The following is a 23,505-nucleotide window of genomic DNA, read 5'->3' as shown; positions in this document are numbered from 1 at the left end:
GACATCTTCAGCAACATTTCTTTTTACTTTAACTGAACTGTTTTTCCCTGAGAACATTTTTGCTGAAATCAATTAATAACAGCTTTGAAAAGATGTGTTTATAAATAAATTCACATTGAAATAGTTCTTAAAAGTCAACTTTTTTTTTACTTCAAGATAATGATATTCCCAGAGGGCACTTGCACAAACCGATCCTGTCTAATTACATTCAAACCTGGTAGGTATTATGCTCATTTCTCTGTTCTCTACAGAATGTCCTTGTATCTTCATTTTCTGAAATACCAGTTGCATTTTAATTTGCTTGCTGTTGCAGAAGTTGAGTTAAAAACCTTGCAATAGGGAATATAAATTTTGATGCTGCAGGAAGATTGTAATTCTACCATTGAACAAAACAGTTTCAATAATTCAGGGGTTTTTTTTGGCTTCTGAGATGCATATGAACTGGAGAGTAATGTTTCTTCTTGGGTTTTTGTTTGTGGTTGTGTCTTTCTGCTTTTTTTTTTCCTTGCCCCCTCCATTTCCTATTTTGGGTCTGTCATGCAGCATTTAGGTATTCGCTGCTACCTTAAGCTTTGTAGTGTATCTATTTCAGACTGCCCAGTGTTTGTTGCTGTGTTGTATCTGACTGATCCCTCTCTAACTCTTCTCACGAGTTGCATTCTGGTGAAGATGGCACGAAAATGTTTCCTGTGTAACGCTGTTACATAGGCTGCCATTTTTTGCCATTTTTACGTAACATACATGTTCTAAACTCTTTTCAGTAGTATCACCCTTTTTATCAGATTAGTAGAGGGTGTAATACCGAACATTGCTGCAGCTGGAAACTGCATTTCCAGTAGGGAGAAATGCCAGTAGTGCAGTAAACCACTAATCTTTAATGTAAACTTGCCTTTTTCATGTAGGTAGGGAGATGGTCAATGAAGAAACTTCAGTGAGCAAGGCAGTTCTGAATGTGTTTTTTGACTTCCTAGTTTCTAGACTTACTGTGTGTCTTGTGTTTTGTTTGGCTTGCAATTTAAATATCACTTTTAGAATATCATGCAGTGAGTCAGCACTGCGGTTCCTTGCCCTGATTCATTTGGCTGAAGGAATCTCAGGCTTTTCTCTCAGCTCTTACCTTTTTAGATGATGGAATGGTGATTAGGGAAACATCTACTTCTGTAGCTCTTTGCTCTCCTTCTCTCTCCACCTGAATACCATGCTTTGAAAGCTAGCCTGAATCCTTCATGTGAAGCCCTGATTTCCCTCCCTCTGTGCCATAGACATTCCAGGCACCATGTGTTTCATCCTTACATTCTCACTCTATCTTCCTCTGCTCTGGTCTAGTACATGCTGCTGTCTGCCTCTTGACTGTCTCACTTTTCCTACTGAAACCTGCATCTGTATCCATCCAGCCTTCCAGAAATCCTTTGCTTCAAAATTCCTCACTTATATCACATTACTTTAGGTCTGTATTCAAGTTATTTCTATCAGGATGCCTTTCCCCATTCTGCTAACATGGCCTATGCTCCTTGCTCTTTCTACACATTTTCTTGGTTTTATGTTTGTGTTTAAATGGTAGTGTTGTCATCTACTAGTCAGCTTTTGTCAGCTTCGGATTATTTCAAAAGTTGATTAGACTGTTCTTCGAGACTGAGCAGAAGGTACCACTGGCCTCCAAATCTCTTAAGGATTCTGTACAGACCACCTTCATTTAAAGATGTTTATACTCCATAAACAATTATTCCTTTTAAGTCTCGACAGTTATTTTGTAAAGCAAATGTTATGCTAGGAATACAGTGTACTTCTATTATTCAGTTCTTCATTTTAATTGGACTATTAGGGAGACCTTAGTAAATTGTCAAGAATAACATAATTTGAGTGAAACTCTTAATTTCTTCATGAGAGAAATAGGTGTTAAGAGAAGTCTTGGAACAAGATACTTATCATGCTTACCCAATCTTTGTATTAGAAACCAAGAAAATGCTTAGCAAATGACATAGAACTTGTGCTGCTTATTTATCAGAACTGTAATTTTCCCATGAAGTGAAGCAATGCTTCTGAATAATAGCTCTAGTTTAATTTGTAACTATTAGTTTTCCCATAGCTACAGGATAGAAGTGGCATTAATTCTGTTATTTCAGAGATGACAAATTGCCTATAAATTATTGTTTTTCAGATAAAAATAGAAAGCTTTTTTTATATAAGAAAGCCCAAGGTCTTTACCAAAAATATTGTTGACCACAGGGAATAAATTAATTTAAATTGTGCATGCTCATTTTTTAATACTCATTTATTGAGCTGAATTTGGTACTAAGCTTTGACTTGTAAATGACAATATGTATAAGTGGTAGAGGATAATTTAGATAATGTAAGCAAACATTTTTAATTAGCTGTCTGCTGAAAAGGAGGATATACATTGTCATTCTCCAGTGCTTGCTTTTTTGATTACTTTTGAGGCTACTTTCAGATCCTGTTTTTTCAACATCAACTACTTCCTATCAGTCTATTGTATAATTTTTTCTTGCTGCAGTAAATTTCTTCTCTACGAAAATGCACTATTAGTTAATTATGTATTGTGTGTGCCTTCTAGGAGCATTTATTCCTGGGGTTCCTGTACAGCCAGTGGTTTTACGTTATCCAAACAAACTGGTAAGTTCAGCTTGCAGTGTCCTTGGAAATTCAGGGCATTTTCCTTTAAGTGCATTGGCCCTTGTGTAACCTTTTAGGTTCAAAAATTAAAAAATCATTAGTAAGTTATTGTTAGTTAAGTATTCCTTAAGCCTCAAGCAATATAGGGAGTCTTAACCGAGACAGTTTAAATGTTTCTGCTCTGAAGTTGTTCGGGTTGTTACAAGAAGTACTCTACAAATGATGAGACAAATGGCAATTTCTGTCCAGGATCTGTGTTCTTCAGTGCTGCCTGTTCCTGCAGTGTTTGCTGGAGAGTTTTCTTTATGTCATTTATTGCTGGAAGATGTTTCTGCATCTCCTGCCTTTGGGGTGTTAGTCATGGATTACTGTGACTGGCTGAATGGTATGGGATAATGTGTTGAGGACTTCTGCACCTTTATAAAGTGTCATCTTGTCTGTTTTACATTCACCATGCCCTTGGCTAAGGAATTAGCTAATTTGGACTAGTCCTCCAATATAAATTATATTCAGGTAAAATGCAGATTATAGTGTTTATTTACAATATCTGAAGTTTCTGTCCCCTTCTGAAGTGGAAGTTACTTAGGGAGGGTGTGAAGAGTGTCAGAAATAAAATAAGGACCACGTGGTCTCTTTTACTGATGCATGTCACATCAGAAGCTCTCTCACTAGCCCATTAACAAGCCCTTGTTCTAACGAAGGATTTTGTTTCTCTTGGTACCCAAGTAGGTTACAAATACTTCCATCCACTGTTCTTTCTGTCATTTACAGGTTAATATAAAGCATATGCTTAATTTAAAAAAAGGATCCAAGCAAAGTTAAAGTTAATATACAAAAGCAAAGTTAATATACACAGACCACCATTTGCTCTTGGCTGCGTCAAGGTGTAATGGCAATCAAATAGTTTGCAGTAACAAACCCAGAAATTATCTTGGCAGATTCTGTGACAAGAATAGCAGCCCGATATGCTTACATAGTATCAAGTGCATTGTAGCTGCCCGGGACTTTTCATTACATAATAGTTACATTTTCAGGGAGAAAGATTCTTTTCTAAAAATAGCTTGAAGTTTCGATGGCACTGCCATTTAAAATGACAAACGTGCTCATGGCTTATGTCATATTAATATGCATTGTAACTTTTTGTTAATGTTAAGCCCATAACAATATAAAGCTATTACATGTTATTTTGTAAATATCTTCAAAATCCAGGTGCGTACTGAAATGTCATTATTGCTTGTAGTACATAATATGCAATGTTTGTAAACCAATAATAAATGTTCCTAACACTTTATTAACAGAAATTTGTGAGCTTCTAACATTGAAGTAAAACAATATAAATGTAAATGAAAATTTTCATAATTTTTATGTTACTGCAAAAATGTCATAAAATAAATTCTAGCTAGTTATATAAATATCCATTGTGAGCTGGCATGAGTTTGTGTATGGGACTTAACTTTTTCCTACTACTTTTACTTGCTGTAAAACACTTGGTTTTCAGTGCCTTACTGAGTCACTTAACCTCCTATGATCTAATTCCTAGAGACCTTCCAAAGGTCTAAGCATTAATGACAGAGGCGATAATTGCTATTACGGCTCTGTTTTATATTAGCTTGGGGGTTGCAGAAGAGTTGCATCAGAGTTAGAAGGAGGAGAGGCAGAAGGAATATGATGTGGTACACGAAAGTGAGGTTTCTTTTGGTTAGGATAGGGAGTTAGATTATTTTGTTTCAATTATTGAGCTATTCTTATCTCAACCTACAAGGCAAGGCTTACCTTTTCTTCCCAATTCTCCTGCCCACCCTGGGGGAGGAGGAGTGAGCAAGCAAGCAAGCAACTATGTGATGCTTAGTTGCCAGCTGGGATTAAACCACAACGCATGTAAGAACAGAGTAAGGAATGAGAATTGGTTTCCATACACTAAGATAACATTTTTAGCAAACTTTAAGTGTCTCTAGCTTTCTATTTGTTGTCTTGTTTGACTGATGCATATTATAATTTTAGGTTTAGAAAGGAACTTCTTAAGATCTTTGCTTAGCCAGTGAACTCCAAATATACATTGTGCGTAGTTACCCCACTGTGTTTTGCTTGAAGTGCCTTCTCTGATCTGTGTTAAGAGCTTTGAGTTCCACAGTATAGATTAGAATAGTCTTGGATTTGAGTGCACCTGTGGCTGTTTAGAGATGCTTTTTGAGATCAGAGCCTGGGGTGAATGTAGTAGGTGTCTTCACTCTGGCATGTTTATTTCATTGTAGTCTGTTCAAGAGCTAGGGAAAGCACTACTGTTCTGCAGTGGGCTGAAACATGGCAAAAGTGAAGAAGTAAATTCACGGGGTGTTTTTCTAGCAAATACATCTAGTTCTTATTGCTGTGAAGAGCTCTGTGTTTTATATTTTTTTTATAGTTAGGGTTGCTCCCTGAATAACAGTCATCTTGAGGCTTGTGAGTATTTGTATTATATGGCAACTCTGGTCCTGTATCAGTGCATTTTAGTAGTAATATTTTAGTATGTTTCTCTTATTGATGCATGAGCAGAAAGAAATTTTAAGGCTTAAAATGTTGTTTAGACCTGATATTCAAAATTTTGCTACTGGTTGTCTAGATTGGTAATATTTTAGGTATTGGATGCCTGAGAGCTATTACCTATATTCTAATTAGAATAAATGCTCTAATGTCTTCACCCATAGGTTCTCTACTGCAATCCTTTTTACAATTTTTTACTTATTTCCCTTGTTTCTTCATTTGAATTTTCTGTCAGAGTGCTGCTACTTAGGAAGTTATGAAAATATATAAACTACATACCTGTTTAAATATCACAGAGCTATTTAAAATGTATTCTATGTCCAAATGTCTTCCACAAGTAACTGTGCTATTTGATAAGAGTTTTGGTATATCAGGGTGAACTGAACCTGTAAAAACGCAGCTAATCCCCTGTTTGAAGGTTGCCGTATGAGTCTCAATATCTTCTTGTGTCAAATACAAACTCTGGGGAAGATGGCTCTTGTCCCTGTTTCCTCCTGTGCTGAGGGGATATAACAGAGGGGATAACATTCAAGGTCAGGTTGGATGGAGCTCTGGCCAACGGGATGTAGTTGAAGATGTCCCTGCTCATTGCAGGGGAGTTGGAATGGATAGCTTTAAAAGGTCCCTTCCAACCAAGCTATTGTATCATTTTATGTACTTCCACACAATTTAAAGTATTCATTACTTAGATACAATAGTTTCAAAGAATGCTGTCAAAGAGAATGTTGTCTGGAAGCGTAAGTAAGCTGGGAGCTGTGATAAATATAAAAGGTAACTTAGTTATGTGAGGAAAATCCTACTTCCCTTTGTGTGCTTGTTGTTTTTATCATAAAGATATTGGTCATGCTGGTAGGAGTCTCCTATAACAAAGATCTACCTCTTGCAGATCAGAATCCTGTTTTCCCCTAGATAGCATTTCTGGCCATTATCCCTCATGCATCCTGATGTTTTGATGAGAAAATGCGTGCCTGTCTACTATGGCATTCATGTTGGGAATTTCTTGAAGGATTGTTGATGGCTTACTTGAGTTTGACTTGCCAGCTAGCCAGCATGAGGCTGGATTCTGAAAATACCTGTGCTCTGTTCAATGACTCAAGACACTTTTGTGGAGGCCACATTTTTCTTTATCTCCCTCTGCATTGCAATTTAGAGAGCTGAGTTGGAGATGTGTAGTGCTTGCTGTTCTATAAGGCAGATCTAGTCTCTAGATTAGTTATCAGCTATCTACACTGGTTTCTCATGGTTTGTAATGAAAATTCCCTGTGGGAAGAAGACAAAACCCATAATCTGTTTACTTGCAGTGTTATCAGAGTCATCAAAATAGCCAGAAACTGTGTAACAGTAAAACTATCCACATTATAGTGCTAAAAGATCACTACATGGAGGTAGAGTTTTTTAATGCAGATAAATTGATTGCTACAAATAGACTCATCCTTTATCATATTTTGTTTGATTGAAAATAATTGTTAAATGTCAAGTTTTAAATTTTTAGTGGATCTTTATGACATACAGACCTTACTCTCCAAGCTGTTGTTCTATCATTAATTACATTTTCACCTTTTATGGATGGGTTTGCTTTCTTTTATTTTTGCTTTAGGTGGCCTTTTGCTCTAAATGGTAATTAAAACTTCAGTTTAACTTGTTTTTTCATGGTCATGGCACATGTGATCACGTGAAATCTCTAGAATGGATTTGGATGGTAGCATAGAACTGAACTGGAACATGTTCAGTAGGTTGAAAAAAAGTATCTTTCTGATCAGGTCTTTCAGAAAGCTGTATTTAAAGAGTCCTCTTATCTTTACACTAATGACTTGAACTCTTTCTCAGTTAGAACAGCACTAATTTCCAGGTGTTTTGATTCCTTTTTGTACACTTAAATCACACCTCCAAGTACTGCAGTTTTTTAGTATTAGTTAAAAATGCGATGATTTTTACTGTCATATTCCTACCTGTTATTTATTGCTTTACAGGTCTCTGTTCCCTTTTTGCTGTTTGCATCTTGTCCACTTCTCTTACTGCGATTTGCCCTTACTGTTTCACACAGTGTTCATTTTGGCCATATAGCTGTATAAAAGATGGGCTGATTCCTAACAGGGTTAAGAACTTCTGCAAAGAGAGCATAGAAGTTTCCATGAAAGCTTCTTAGTAATATATTGTCAGTATGTCAGTGTTTGCAATATAAAAAGGTGAATGCATAATAATTAATTGCAAATGTCACACTTCTTTCCTTAGGACACAATCACATGGACATGGCAAGGGCCAGGAGCGTAAGTGGTTAATGTTTTATTGCTTTTATAATTTCTTTCCTCAATTAGTTTTTATTTATATGACTTATATGCATATATAGTCAAACAGTTGCTGGTTATTTGATTATTTTTGGGGATTAATTTATTTTTTATCTGTTATTATCTAATTATACTAATAGCTATTAAGAGGAATCCAGGTGTAAACAATGTACTTCAGCTGCTATGATTCTGTTGGTTTGCAGAATGAATTTTAGGTTTTTGTTTCAAATTTATTTTTTTAGCCAAGTGCCTGAAGTAAAACAACTTGCTTCTGCTCTACATATTCTGTGGCCTGCAAGTTGATTTGGTATATTACTGTATAAAATCTAGGACTATTGTTTGAAATTGGTCTACTCTCACGAAAACAGTTGACCCACTCAAAGAATTTGGAGATACTGTTTCCATTATCTTTTCTGAATATAATTTCAACTTTTGTTTAAGCAAAATGTTATTCTAGAAGTTCTTCAGCAAATTCATGTAATATAAAATATTAAACAAAGCAGTTCTTGCTTGTTTAAAAAAATGTTAAGCATTATTTTCTCTTTGGGATTTGAATAGAAATTCCAAAATGTTTAGATCAAGGGGAAAACAAGAAATTTTGAACCCTATGTAAAGGAGAGCTGGCTTCTGTGGCTAATGCTTTGTATTGTTTTGAATGTCCCATGTGACATCCTATATTTCAGTAATAATGAGGAAACCATGGGGATTAGCCAAGATTCAAGTAATTTAGAATTTTGTCAATTAAGTTTTGCACTTAGGAACCAGGTCTAATTAAGGACATGATTTTGAGACTTGAGGAAATCATCAATCACTTGCAAAGGTTCAGCTTACAAATAATTGGACACTTTGGAAGCAGATGAGTCCATGGTTGTGTATAATGTAAACAGACACTGCAGCACTTGCTGCATAAAGGGATTTCTGTTCTCATGAGCTCCTACCTCTTCCCTTGCATTTGCACTGCAATTCATGTATAAAAGTAATTCAGCCACAGACAAGAAAGGTGAGCAGCTTACTTCCACCGTAGTATCCTAACTGAGGACTCAAGAACACAGAGGAAGACGGAAGAAACCTGTAGGTGTCTTGCCTCAGATCACTATAATGTCTAGAAAACCCTTATTCTGAAGTGTTGACCTCTGCTAATAAAGTTAAATTAAATTAAAGCTGGATCAGAATCTGCAGCAGTATGTGATGTTATACAAATTGACTGGGTCAGTTTAAATTACAGCTTTTCTTAATTAGGATTAATTCTCTTGGGTGACCTAAAATGTATTTGTGATGTCTCAGCAGAAAATGCTATTAAGACTGATAACAGGCCTCCTTTTCTCAGCAAACATATCTTTATGTTTTGATGAACACTAAAACAGAAATCTGGAAATGTTTCTGTATCTAGGAGTATTGCTTATTTAAAGGTGCTGTAGCCTGTCAGATGGATTGAAAACTTGTCACATGCAAACTTAAACACTCATTGAAAGTAATGTTTTTACTGCTTTGGCAGTATTCAGAGCAGATCAACTGAGTCTACCTTGAAAACAAAGAGTGACCATAGTTGAGTTAGATACAGATTCTATCAGTTTTACATTTTTATTTAAGTTCAGGGTTCAGTCTTTGAGGATTACAGAGATGGCAGAGAGAAAACTTTACTTGTAACTTATTGGGGGTTTTTAATGCTCTTGAGCAAGGACGTAGAAACCAGACTTAAGTGTTTCTGTCAGGAACATAAACTTCAAATTACAGGCTCCATTGTTGTTCCTGATTCATTTCTTTGCTTTGATGTGTTGGAAGCTCAATAACAAGGAAGAGGGGGGAAATGTTTTGCAGCCCTACATAGATGTCTAACAAAATGAGTAGAAATGAGGGACTGCATTTTATCTGTGTAAGAGGATTTTGGCCTGCCATCCCCTCACAAGTCACTACTGTAACTACCTAGATACTGTATGAAAATGTGGCTACTTGACACTGCTCCGTAATTTAGGTTTACTAAATCCTTTCCTGGATTTGAATCTTAATGCTTTCTAAGGTCAAGTTATCTTTTATCTTAGGCTATTAAAACACACATGCTGCATTTCATTAACAGACTTTGGGAGTATAATGAACTTTGATTCCAAACTGAGGTAATGATAAAATCTCAGTGGTTGCATAATGAATCTTGCCAACTCTATGCTGTATACAGCATTTTTCTGAAACAGACTTATTCTTCCTTTAGCATGTTATGTATATATTACCTTTCACTGTTTGTCTTCCTTTTTTTGACTATTTTTTAAGATGCCCATTCAGTGTAAACTACTTTTGTTCCACCTTACAGAATGGAATATGTAGAAGTACTTTCAAAGGCCTTTTCTGTTAATTTTTATCTGAATATGATTATACTACAAGTAGGATGCTATGTGAAGACTTTGGAGCATAATGTATTACAGTTTCACTACATATATTTTTTTCCTCCATCCTTCCCTATTTTTTCCCCTTTTAGGTTTGAAATTCTGTGGCTTACTTTATGTCAATTTCACAATTCTGTGGAAATCGAGGTCAGTAAAAAAAACTCCAGTGTATTCTGAGCAGTTGTTGAATACATAATATTGTACATAATTATGCAGTAAAAGTTTGTATTCATACCTTGTATGTATGCGTGTAAAAACAGGTTAAGATACCACTTTATATTTTAACAAATGGCTTCTGTATCTGAAAATACAGTCTAAAAATGGAATAGCAAAATACAGTTTTCCAGTTGGCATAAGACTTTTTTTAGTTATTTGAATTGAGTAGATAAATTTCTGGCTCACTTTAAAGAGTCTTTTGTGAACAAATTTCTTGTCTTCTAATGGCCTGACTGCTCTTTCAAGTAGTGTACCAACTTTGTATGTTAGACATTCAAGTGTGTGAATGCTGGTGTACAAGAGAAAAGCTGTAGGGGGTTTCTTATAGGCCATATAAGTTATTTAATGTCTGGCTAATTATTTTATTAGGCTGCACTGTTCAGAATGTGAAATTGGAAAACACAAAGAAAATCTATCTATATTCTTAACTTATTTTGAGGAAAATACTGTAATTTTAAGGCTGAAGACTATTGTAGTGAAAACATGGAAACAATTACAGCCTTCCCTTTCAACTTGTTGTCCTTATGCATTTTACACAAAGTAATTACATTTTTGTGGACAATTACAGTATTTGAAGTGTGTCATATAGGATATTTGACAGATGTTCTGCAATTCTTTTGCTTTTTGAATAATGAAGCAGCTATTTAGGTCTAACAGATGGAACTGATGGCAGGGTAAATCAGTAGGAAGAGCTATTGCATGTTTACATACACTGTGTTACAATAGTAACATATATTGCATGCTAATCACTGTACTTGCCATTGCTCTGTTTGCTTATTTTTGCAATCAGTTATTCTCAAAATTAATGAATGTGCACAATACCAGCCGCTCAATAGTTGTATGTGTTGTAGAAATTTGTGGTTTGTGTTATCAATTCAGTTGGATAAAAAACAAATGCGATTCCCAGAATAGTGGCCTGTGTTTTGCAGCAGGGCCAGGGAATGACTGCCTCACTCAGGGCTAAGACAAACTAGCTGGTTGGCAGGATTTCTACCCTTTCTCAGGAACATGGTTTTCCTGCCCTAGGCAAGTAAAATGGGTTCTTTCACACAGGAGTGAACACTGCTGATTTTTCTTGATTTTTGAGGCAGCAGCTGCTAGCAGATGTTGAGTTCCTGTAGCTCTTACTTAACAAGCTATGATCTTTGGTAGTTCTTGGGGGGAAAAAAAGTGAACTAACTAGTGACCTTCTGAAATACTCCATACTAAAGCAGGAGTTGGAAGATGAAAGAGGAGCAGACCTGTTTGCAAGGTTGCTCTCAAGTGTGAGGCAGAGTCATGCCTCAAGGCAAGTATGAGGCTGTGTTAATGTGAATGGGAAAACAAATGTGTTTGGATATCAAAATTTTGAAGTCAAAATGCAGATGGGAATGAAACAGAATGTTGATGCCTGGATGCCATGGATAGTACCTGGATAACTGTAGACCAATTAACAAATATAGTTAAAAATTATTTACTTCTAACCACTTCCAGATGCCAACTTCTTGTATCAGTTCTTTAGACTTTCCCAGTTTATTCATGCAGCTTTTGGTACAGGAGATTCCAGCTGAAATGCTGTCAGGGCTGTTCTGGAGCTGTAGCAGTTGAATCTGTTTTTGGAAGGAAGTGCAGCAAGGACTAGTAACATATAGGAAAAATCAGTTGGTTTGTGTTCAAATTCATATTTTTCCCCTGGTCTCTGAAGCTTGTTGGTTGATATTCCTGCTCTGTTCAATCATCACAGAGACACTGGCAAATACCTACCAGCCTGGATACCACAGTTAGTGCTGGTGATTCAATAACTCAGGAAGACATATGATTAAACAACACAACCTCAGAGTTTTTTGATTAAATGATAGTAAGATTTAACAGCCAGCAATTAGGATCCAGACTTTGCTAGTCTGGGTTTCTCTGCATATATGTCCTGGCATGTTGTGTGTGTCATCCAATGTGTGTATTGAGAAGCAAGCATATATGTAGGTTTTATAATAGGTTTCTGTAAATATTCGCCCATCCACCCATCCTGTACTTAGAACTGGCGTGCTGGCAATATTGTGAAGAAGAGAGGATGTATGATCATCTGCACATGTAGTTTGTTTTGGCTCATATATGTTTATTTAACTGACCTGTCAACTTTAATGCTTGTACATCCACAACAGTCTGCAGCAGCTGAGAGTTCTTCTCTTGGTTTTTTTAGTGATGTTGAAATGATTATGCTATTTATGTTGAGTTAGGCACAGGCATGTAGAACACCTCTGAAATCACCTCATATTCAAACTTCTCCCGTGTTTGGACAAATTACTTGATAGCCGTTTGCAACTCAAATAAATGGAATGAGGTTTGGAAGTTGAAGGAGCAGTCTTTCCAACTTTGTTAACTTCACAGTCTTTGTGGTTTTGTATATTACATGAGGCTGGTGTGCCTGCTTGTAATGTAAACCTAGAAGACAGGAGTCATGTGTTTTCAGCTGCAGTGGTGCACATAGGGAAAACTCCAGCAAAACTCAAAATAAATTCAATATTTGTCCTTTACAGGAAACAGATGAATGTCCAATGGCAGTGTTTGGGTACTGTTGATCGTACAGTTATGTACTTTTAAAAACACAGCTAGCTTCATGATTATTGAGAAGTGTTTGCTGAAATTATAAACTTTAAAATAGAGACTAACAACTTTACTCAGTTGTTAGTTTCTGTTTCAAAGACCGGTGTGAAATTTCTGGGTCATAATTCCCATTTTCACTACCCATAGGTAATTATATGTACTACAACTAAGATTCTTGCAGCTTTTTTTCTAATACAGAAGCTTTACACAGGATTGTGAAAATTTTGCTCACTTAGGGCATAAATTATCTCAGTGTGCTGCACTACTTAGACAGTTGTCTGTCTGGTACTGAGTAGGAGTGGTGATCAGAGTGATCCTCTCGTTCCTCCCATCTGAGAAGTTACTCACTTGGCAGAAGGAAATGTTTTAAAGGTTTTTATTGGTGAGACTGGCCATGATCTTGGGACTTAAATGATTTTTCAATGGGCACTTAAAAACAGCTTTAAATACTGGAAGATATTTTAATGTAGGCTGTGCTGTTCTGAAACTTTCTATTGTGGGTCTCCAGCAGTTCTGGTTTAATTTTCCACTTTCCAGCATCATCTGTTCTGTGATTCTCTGGTCATCTGCATTCATTTAGATTTTTTTCTTTCAATGGAGTGTTAATGGCTAATGTCCCATTAGAAGGAAAACAAAAATTTAAAATATCCAACAGTAGAAAATAAAAACATTTCTCGTGTGCATATTAGGCAGTCATACATGATTTCAAAATGTGCAGGGGTAACAGTAAATACCTGATGTCCTTAAAATTTGGATTCTTAATTTTTAAGTTGTAAAACAATATTCCTGCAGTATGTACTTTTTTTGGTTTTCTGAAAAGAGCTGAACAATACAGAAGGTAAGTGAGATTTATGCAAAAAAGTGCTAATACTTCTAAATTATTTTAAAATTCTGAGTCCCACTTAGGAAATGAAGATAAAACTCTGCTTGGGTTCCATGTGGTGAGAAATGAGCAGAGTCTGTGTTGCATGAATTTCTAGAAGTATGACATATACTTAAGGATTTAAGAGTTTAATTTTTAATATTTTCTGTAGTCTTAATATAATTTTTTGAGTAACAACAACCTGTATACAATTTTCACCGTAGTGCTGTAAGAGATTGTTTAAAATGTTAAATATTTTTGGTATAATTCAGTTCTCTGTATGCAGTTTCTACCCGTGTATGTTCCTTCAGAAGAAGAACGAAAAAATCCAGTGTTATATGCCAATAACGTCAGGCGTGTAATGGCAGAGTAAGTATGTTATAATTCTGCATAAAAATAGATGTGTGATTTTAAATTTAGACTGAAGAAAATATCATGAAATCAAGTCAGTGTGGTTGTCTGCCTACAAAGAACCTTGTAGTCTGCAGGAGTGTCTGCAAGACCTTTTACATAGCTGTTACTTTCCCCTCTGAGGAGGCCAGGGAGCCACAAATACAGCAAGAACTGTTGGAGTTGATGGGTTTGGAATATTTTTTTTTTTGGTTGGTTGTTTTGGGGGTTTTTAACATGCCTTCACATAACAAGCCAGTTTTGATTGCTCCAGTGGGCATTTAGTCTTTTGGGGGAAGGGTACAGTGGAATTTTAGGAAAGTTATGTAACTGAATTTTGTGCTATTGTGGTTGCATTTTAAGCTGTGACTGTTTTAATGAGGTTAAGAATAGTTTCATGTATTCATTGTTAGCCTGTAATACTTCAAACAGGAAAGCGCAGTGAAGCGTCTACTTCCATTGGAAAAGGAGGACTGATGCAGTGCAAATTAATTTAATATTAATGTGAAGACAGTTAAAACACTTGTCTATAGGGCATCATAAAGGCAACATTTAATACTTTCACTCTTTTGCTGCATTTTTGTTAATGTCTTTTTATTTCTCTTTTTGTTCTTTCACTAAATCTTCCATTAGTCAGTAGATAACTCTTTTCCATATTTACAGTGAACCCTCAGGCTTGTGATCACTAATAACTCTTGAGAGGTTTATGTATCTTCCTAATCCTGATTTTGAAAGAACTTGTGAAATCATAATTTCCTTTGTGTAACTTCTCTTCCATTTCCAATTTAAGCCAAAGGCCACTTTGTAGGTAGTAACTGAGAAGTCTTGTCAGCTTGAACCCAGGTCTGTGAGTTTCCTTAAGGATGTTGAGACAATAATATAACAATAGATCCATTGTACAAAAGGACATTCCTCACAAGAGAAAAGAACAAAAGGACCTGTTTGAATCATCCTGACTCAGAGTCAAAAATCTTTCAGGCACTGGCCTCAAAGACTTGTTGTTAATTAAAGACCATCACCTGGCAAGTGTTGTCCTCAGACTTTGTGTAGAAGGCCAGGTTACTAAATCTTCATTCTGAATTCTGCACCAATCAGATAACAGGAATTGTGTGCTATAAGGAAAACTTTTGAAAGCCAATAAAAGTTTACAACAACTGGCATGTCGCAAGCCGTCCCCTCTGAGTGTGCTTAGGAGGAAGAAGGTGATTGTTTCTTCCTCCCACCCTTGAAGAATTAAGCATTTGTGGTCACAGAAGAGGACTGGAGATCTTCGAATGCAAAACGGGAAGACTGTCACAATGAGAGATGTCAAAAGAGACTTTGGGATGAAGCAGGGGCTGTAGATGCTGTGTTAATGTGAATGGGAAAACAAATGTGTTTGGATATCAAAGTTTTGAAGTCAAAATGCAGATGGGAATGAAACAGAATGTTGATGCCTGGATACCACGGATAACTGTAGACCAATTAACATAAACATTGTTAAAAATTATTTACTTCTGACCACTTCCAGATGCCTTCTTCTTGTGTCAGTTCTCTAGACTTTACCTGTTTGTTTATGCAGCTTTTGGTACAGGAGATTCCAGCTCAAATGCTTTCAAGGCTGTTCTGGAACTGTAGGAGTTGCAGCTCAATACCTCGGGTGCTGTTTGGTGCTAGCATTGCACTCTGCGTTGCTGGATAAAGGACAATATTACTGCTTCAGCTAGATTTTCTTGAGGATTGAGTCAGTGGCAATGTAGCATCTTATTGTCAAGAGGTCCTTTTGGGATCTCTTTAGGTATCTTTGTACCCCTCCTCCCCATCATATTTCTTTGGCAGATGAGTCTAATTCTACTTGATATTTTACAGCATCAAAGGTGGCATTCCCAGGTAGTAAAGTATTTGTGAGTCTAGAACCAGTGTTGTGAAAACCTTGTGTCTTGCTCTTGACAGAGGGAGTTGATAGAAGTTGCTGAGTGCAGCAATAGATACAGTTTATGCTCTTGAAATAATTTGCCTTCAAAATATCTTGATTTTTGAACAGCTATTTAGCATTGAACAAAGAATTTGACAAGACATCTATATCTTACGCTGCTTCTGCTTGTTGACTGAAGAATTTTTGGTTTACCCATATTTGACTAGTTTTTCTATGGATGGCCACAGATGTGAGTGATGGTGGTCTCTAGATACTCAATTTATATATATATATATATATATATATATATTTAAGTGAACACGAACTATTTTGTCAAGAAGATGCTGTCATTCACAGATGTTTGTTTCTATAAGACATTAGTTTCTTGCACTTTACATGAATTTACTTGCCCAAAAAGTGAAATCCCAAGTGTGCTTGTGTTATCAGAACTGGAATTACTCATACAGGATAGCCACTGCCGCTGAACATACTTGCCATCTTTGGGTCATTTTCTTAACTTGCACAAAAAGTATGTGCAGAATAGATTAATCTGCTGTTTAAAATATGGTACCTATTTATACCTTAACAATATGCTTCACATTTGATTTTCTCATACAACCTATTTTTGAGTGAGTCTGTCTTGTTTAGTCTTTCTGGCCTTGTTCTGGCTCCTACTCAGTTCAGTCAATGCCTGTGTCACCCACCAAGTGCTATCAGGAGCTGTGTTTAGAGTCACTTCCAAATCACTTGATGGAAATCAGACACCTTTGCCCCTTTGTTTTTCAAAACTGTAAGCACCTCAGAACTGAAGTTCTTTCAGTACTCTTGATTTAAGCATTTTGTTTTCCTAGATATTTGAGTGTTAAACTCAGCACTGTAATAACATGTGTGACACCGTCTGGGAGTTCTGAAGTTTCAGTTTTGGTGAGCCCAGAAAGGCAGCCTTCCTGTAGAAATAGCAAAATATCATAGTCCAGTTTGCATTTTTCCAGTAATTTTGTTCTTCTTCCTCACAGAAACATTTAAAGACATGTTTTTGTATTTGCAGTAGATGCTGAAATTGATTAAAGTGCAGCATGTTAGACACGGAACTTGAAACATCTGCCTTGCTGATGTTTTCTGTCAAGTGTTTGCCAGGATCATCATCCCCATGTTGGAGCATGTCGTACAGTTAAAGCACTGACTTACCAGCTTGACATATGAGCATTACATTTTGCTTTTGAAAAATGAGTACTTTTATCCAGCATGCTGGTGAAGACAAAAAGCATTGCAGGTAGTCTTCTGTGTCCATTTTCCCTTTTGTCATCTTCTACACAGTCAAAATCAGGATTTGTTTTTTTTCTTGCAGGCTCTGACAGCATCAGAATGTGATCTTTGCCAATATATGAGATAGAGTAATGCTAGTTGCTGAAGAGTAGCCTTGAAGATGTGAGTTTACAGTAGCTTACTGGTCTGACTCATGGCTATTTGTTGTATTCAGTGGCCTGTTGAATCTAACTTTGGAAAAGCTGCTGTGTTCTGTGCCTGTGCTGTCTGAAATCCCTTGTGTGATTCTGCACAGGTACTGTTTGGATGCTCAGCATTCAACTTTGAAATCCAAAATGGTTTTTTGGCATTTTTATACCATCAAAGGCATAAGCATCAGTATAAGTGGAAATACTGTAGTGCTGGTGTTAACAAACATCCATTTGAACCATCAATGGTGAAGGGTCTAGAGAGTAAATCATGTGAGAAGTGGCTGAGGGAGCTGGGGCTGTTTGGCCTGGAGAGAAGAAGGCTCAGGGAGATCTTACTGCTCTCTATAACTGCCTGAAAGGAGGTTGTTCCAAGCTGTGGGTTGGCCTCTTGTCTGACACAGCCAGTTGATAGGATGAGAGGAAATGGCCTCAAGCTGCTCCAGGAAAGGTTCAGGTTGAACATCAGGAAGAATTTCTTCATGAAAGTGTTAAATATCAGATTGGGCTGCCCAGGGAGATGTTCAGGAAACAACTGGATATGAAACCATGGTTTAGTTGAAAAGACAGTGATCAGTCAAAGGTTGGATTTGACCTCATAGGTCTTACCCCACCTAAAAGATTTTGTGCATTGTTTGGGTTTCACACCATAAACAAAAATGGAGATGAGAGATACATTGTGCACTCTGTTCATTTCTGTGAATAATGTGAGTGTGGCAGGTGGAGAACATAGCCACAGAACAGGGTTAACTGTGCAGCTTCTTGCTACATTTATTTTCTCAAGGAAGAAATAATTTTTTAAAATGTTAAGTAATATTTTGCAACACTCTGGTTTGAACTGGTTTTTGAATGCTGACAACACAAGGAGAACCTTCTCTGTTTTTTACCCCTTGAAGATTTGTGATGTGCAAGTCTACAAGATCAACAATTACAGGACCCCATTTCAAGCAACACCAGGCAGAAATACAGTTGTTGGCAGCTTCTTTTTCTGTCTAAAAATTAAACCATTATGAGCTAATAGATTCCTTATGTGAACTTCAGACTCATGAGTAGACCTTCTTTTGCTTGGAGAATGTCACAAAGTAGTAGTCTGAGGAGAGAAAAGGGACTATCTACTCTGGCCTTCCAAAACAAAATAGTTGGCAGCACTTTAGCTTGGGAAAAAGAGAGTGGAGGGTTGTTTTGAAAGCCAGGAAAATCACCAGTGTTCTGAAAATGCATACTAAAGGAAGTCTTACTTTTCATAGCAGGTGAGATGGGAAGCACTCAACAGTAGATCAGCTAAGATTAAATGGAGTAAGTCTTTAAAATGTGCAAAATTGTGGCATTCATTACCAGATAGGTTAAATTACTTCGTCAGAGCTGAGATACTCTCTAAAAAACATGTGGTTAATAAGTAATTCTAAAACATAGCAGTACAAAAGGTCTCTGGTTCAGGAAGTTTGTGTACTACTGATGACTAGATTAGATGACTACTAATAATTGGAGTTATTTGTCCACTGCGTTTTGTATGTCTTTTTGCTGAACATCCAGTAATTAAGAAAAATACCAAATTAGATAGAATCCTAATGTTTTCAGCAGATACAGATTATAGTTGATTTAAAGGAGTTTTTCTGAGCAGCCTGCAGAATGTTCTCTTGATTCATTCACAGTTCTGGTTATGAAGAATGTAAAACATTTTGAGGATCTTTTTGTTGAAATGTAGATTCCAAATGTCACAATATTGCCTGTACTATTTTCTCTCACTTTACATAATATTCCAGCAGTCACATTCCATTTTATGTTTGGCATTTTGCATGCATAGTGGAATGGTATGCAGAAAATGAGGAAGTTAATAATTCATCTTATATTATGTCTCCACAAATGTTAGACATACGGAGCTGTTTGGTGTAAGACATCAGGATATAACAAGTATAACTGTTGTATTTATCAAATTGGGTTTGCAGGAAAGCTTTTGGGGCTTTATTTCATTTGAGTTTATTATTTTCAAGCAACTTGCTGACTTTGAATCTTCATGTAATGTGATGTCATGATGGGTAAACAGCCAGCATCTTGGGGAGGGCAGGGAAGGTAAAAGTCTCAAGGTATGTCAAGCGAGACATTCATGTCAGGCCATTTAAATCTGCTGGACTTTTTAAAAGGCCAGGCTCACATTAACTGAGTGTGAAAGTAAGAGGTAGTCTGAAGAAAAGAGAGGGGAAATACTTTTGAATGAAGATATGGGAAAAATTGTTTTATTTTTTAGTTTATTAAAAATATGGGATTGTACTTGTGATTTGCATCTCAAAATGAAATTATGGGGGATTTTTCCCAGTTAAAGTAGAAAAAAGATTGCCCTGGAGGATAAGGTACAGTACTCTGATAACTGGTTCTGTAGAAGATTCTGTGAGTTGCTGTCATGCCAAGGCCTTACAGTGAACTCTAATATGCCAGGCTTTATTCTAAGAAATTAAAAATTTCACAAATCGTAGCATTAATAATGAACATTATATGTTCCCCACCTTCAGTTTCTTTAACATTCTGAGCTGAAATCAAGGTTCTTTAAGCTGCTAGCTCTATACAGCTTGTGATTTGTCTTCTGAACTCAAGAGCCCCTTGAACTCTATCTGGCCTTGGCTGATTCTATGATTGAACTTTGCTTTGAGCAAAAGTGTTTCTTTCCTCCCTCACTTCTGATCTTTGTTGAAGTCTGCATGTATATCTACCCTGTTTAAGTTCATTTGTTTGGGTTTTTTTTTAAGTCCAGCAGCTTGAAAATTACAACAGGTGAACAAGATAAGCTTCTTTTGTCTTTCTGTATCCCATTTTGTGTTTGTGTTGACCTTGAACATACATGTAGGTATTAATTGTGGTGGGGATTTTTCTACACTGATAGCAGCAATATAATTCTGGCCCAACTACCACCTCTTCTAGAAGGGGAGCACAAAGCTATAAAAAGATGCAGGTTGTGTTTCCCCTTGTGGTTTGGCTGAGTCTGAAATGACCCTGGCTTTTGTTTGGAAATTATTTTCTAGCTTAAGTTTGGTTTTGATTTTTTTGTTGATTGTTTGCTTTGGGCTTTTTAAAAATTTCTCTTTGGCTAGGCTCCTTCAACATATTCGGGGACCATTGTTTAGCAGTTATTTAGATCTGGCACTGGTGCTGGGCTGGAAGTCAGTCAGGCTTCAACCCTTCCCCCAGGCTAAGTGCCCTGATCTTTCTTAGTCATCTTTCTTTTGATGTGTTGGAAAAGCATCTTGCTTTCGGTTTTAACAAGCTATTGTTTCTTGGTTTGGCTTGCCACCTTATGGTTATGTTTTAGCTTGTCCATCTTCTCTGTTTCCTTTGAGAGAATGCTTGAGTTTCTTCTGTTTCTTTAAAGTCTCTTTATTTTAATTGCCACCTTTAATCATTTTCAATGACAATAATTTTTTTTTGTCCTTTCAGAATTTAAGTGTCTTACCACTTCTCTAATTCCCTAATATGTCTAACAAAGAAACACTCTTTCAGTTTCCTAACTTATTTTTAACATGTTTCCCCTTTTGCATGTAGTTCCCCTGTGCCTCAGCTGATTGCCTGTAAGTTCCTGTATTTCTGTTACATGCTCTACCTAGCGTGGCCTGGAGAACTGATGAATTTTGGTGTAATGTGCTTGGCTGGGCTAGATCTTTGTTTCATTCTTTTATGGAACTGCTCTTGGTAGTACTGTCTGTAGCATGTTCTTGCTGGAGACAGTTGACATGGATGTCTAAGGGATGAGCGAGTGCACAGATGGTACAAAATATGAGAATAGGAAGTAATTTCAACTGTCTGGATAGACTCTGCTTCTTTCATCCACTCCTTTCTCTTCTTTTGAGGAAAATTAATTTTGTATTGTAAAATAGCAGTGATTTCATTTTGTATAATACAACACTATATGGAATACTATAAAACAGAAATCTTGACAAATTCACAATACCTGATCTCTAAGTCAGGTTGAACTTGGAAATGGATTTAAATCCTCACAGCATGAGGGAGTTCTTCATCTGTATTTTACCATAAGTCTGGGGGGGTGAGGTAAGGTACCACAAGAATCTTGTCCATTCCAGTGAGGTGGTTTACTGATTTACAAATACTGCTGGGACACTTCATAGGAGGACTGGACTGATGAAACAAGAACAGATCAAGCAGAGAAAATTTTAGAGTAACTGGATTTAATTGCTTAGATCACCATTATGAGGCAATCTAATCTTCAACACTCTGCTTGTAAGATGACTTTTCTATGTACCTAAATCATTTGGTTTAGTTGGCTTTGTCCTTTTGTTCCTTTCTCTTTGTTGCTTCTTCTTAGGAATGGGGAAGCTATTCAGCCAGGGTCACTACCTTCTAATTCCTTGTTTTGTGCATAAATAGCTTATAAATACTATCTATTTTTTTTTACCATATTTGGTACTCTGGAGCTTGAATATTTATTAGTGAGGTGTTCTTCCTAAATGTTTGACTTTCTCAGCCTTAAAGAGATGAGAGAAGCCCTGATCAGTACCTTTAAGGTTTTGTGCATGTCCTATATATATCAGAATTCCTGAAGTTTGATAATTAATCAGTGGATAGAAGAGAACTTGCTTATGTTATTTACCTTGGTATTCAATGGCCTTAGAATGAGATTCTCAGGAAGTGACTGACAGAAATAATTTGCATAAGAGGTAACTGCCATTACAGATCAAGCTACTTCTAGTAAATCATAGAATTGAATGTAGAGTTTTCATCAAAGCCAAAATTAGTGTGGCGGGCCTTAGGGTTTTACATCAATCTTGCCATTAATGTATATTAACTTCACACATGAAAAAGGTGGTTAGCAGTTAGGCAGACAAACTATAGATGAAAAGAATGAAGATAAGTAAACAAAAAAACTTGTGTGGATTTCGTCAAACTAGAAAACGCTCCATGAAGGAGATAATGCTCCTTACTACGATAAGTAAAATCAAGTATAATAAGAAATGTGGCAGATAAATAGGCAGCTAAGTGGCAGATATGGGGCTGTGTTGGGTTTCTAATTGCATCTTATGTTTGTATGCTGAATTCTTAAAGACCTCTTTCACACCACACTGTCTTTCTCTCAACTTTGCCACAGCAAATGCAGGGCAGCTACAATGTCAGGATTTCCATCGATTATTTTTTGGTGCTGCAGTTACTACAAAGCATCAAGTTAGAAGTGAAGCCCAAACCAGTACTGAATTGTTTGGTGTATAAAGGCTTGGGAGTACTTTTTTTCCTACCTTCCTTATGTCATACATTTAAAAATAACTTGTTTGCTTAGAGTTTAACTCTGCTTGTTTTTATATATTGTGTTCTAGCTGTTCTTTATAGAGAAATGTTGCCTTTTGTATAATATTAATATTAGCTGAAGGTAATAGCTGTTCTGCTCAAGTGATTGCACTAACACATTAATAAATAAATAATAAAAATACTGGTCACAGTGGTTAATAAATATATATTTGTGTTCTAGATTAAATATTTTGAAACCTTTGTTATTCACTTATGTGAAATTTATGTCTATGAAAGTCTATGCACTGCCTAATTTTTTGCTTTGTGTTCTTGCATATTTTCATGGACTCAGTGAAAGCAGATGCTCTGCAACACATCAAGTACCATATTTCTTTCTCTCTATGTAAATTTACTTTTATTGGCCCTTACTTACAGTTTTTCAGAATAGGGAGCATAATTGTTACAGGATTTCTTACTGTGAAAAAGTGCTTATTCTGCTCAGTTTTCTTAGTGTCTTGTTTACAGTGTTTCTTTGGTTTATTCAAGGGCATTGGGAGTTCCAGTGACGGACTACACATTTGAAGACTGTCAGCTGGCTTTGGCTGAGGGACAGCTTCGTCTGCCTTCAGATACGTGTCTTTTAGAATTTGCAAAGCTTGTGAGAAGCCTTGGGTGAGCATATACTATATTTATATGTAAGGCGCATCTATTATATATCTATAGTTTTCCCATCATGTAACAATATTGAATTTATGAGTATAAATGGAATGTTGTCATATAATCAGGGAAACACAGGTGTAAAATTAAAACACTGCTGTACTTCACTTGCAAGCAGCACCCCTGAATCCTAATGAGTAGGTTGTCAAATTCTTATTTTCCATCTGACAAGTGAGCAGCACGAGTCTGAAGCATTCATTCCTGAGCTAAAAGACAGTTTCTGAAGAGGATCAGGAATACCATGAGATTCCTAATACTTGATACAGTTGAGTCAATTGCCTTTTCCTGTGACATCTGCGGAGGGAAAACAAATGCTGCCAACAGCAATCTTGTGCCTGGATTAACCTTGTAATAGTAA

At 36.5% G+C, this 23,505-nt stretch overlaps 1 protein-coding gene across 2 annotated transcripts in view; it reads left to right on the top strand.

The window, feature by feature from the left end:
- The window catches only part of LPCAT1 (lysophosphatidylcholine acyltransferase 1), a 58,818-nt gene that overhangs the window by 18,310 nt on the left and 17,003 nt on the right, over positions 1-23,505 (top strand). The window contains exons 5-10 of one of the 2 annotated variants that reach the window (XM_053949897.1): positions 157-217; positions 2,573-2,631; positions 7,384-7,418; positions 9,904-9,958; positions 13,756-13,838; positions 22,977-23,102. In XM_053949897.1, coding sequence (XP_053805872.1) covers positions 157-217; positions 2,573-2,631; positions 7,384-7,418; positions 9,904-9,958; positions 13,756-13,838; positions 22,977-23,102 — 419 coding nt within the window. The remainder of the gene's footprint in view (positions 1-156; positions 218-2,572; positions 2,632-7,383; positions 7,419-9,903; positions 9,959-13,755; positions 13,839-22,976; positions 23,103-23,505) is intronic. The other variant, XM_053949889.1, reaches the window with a different exon arrangement.

This window comes from Vidua chalybeata, chromosome 1, assembly GCF_026979565.1.
Source record: "Vidua chalybeata isolate OUT-0048 chromosome 1, bVidCha1 merged haplotype, whole genome shotgun sequence".
Lineage (NCBI taxonomy): Eukaryota > Metazoa > Chordata > Aves > Passeriformes > Viduidae > Vidua > Vidua chalybeata.
Note: the sequence above shows the minus strand (reverse complement) of the source record. Positions and strands in the feature narration are given on the sequence as shown.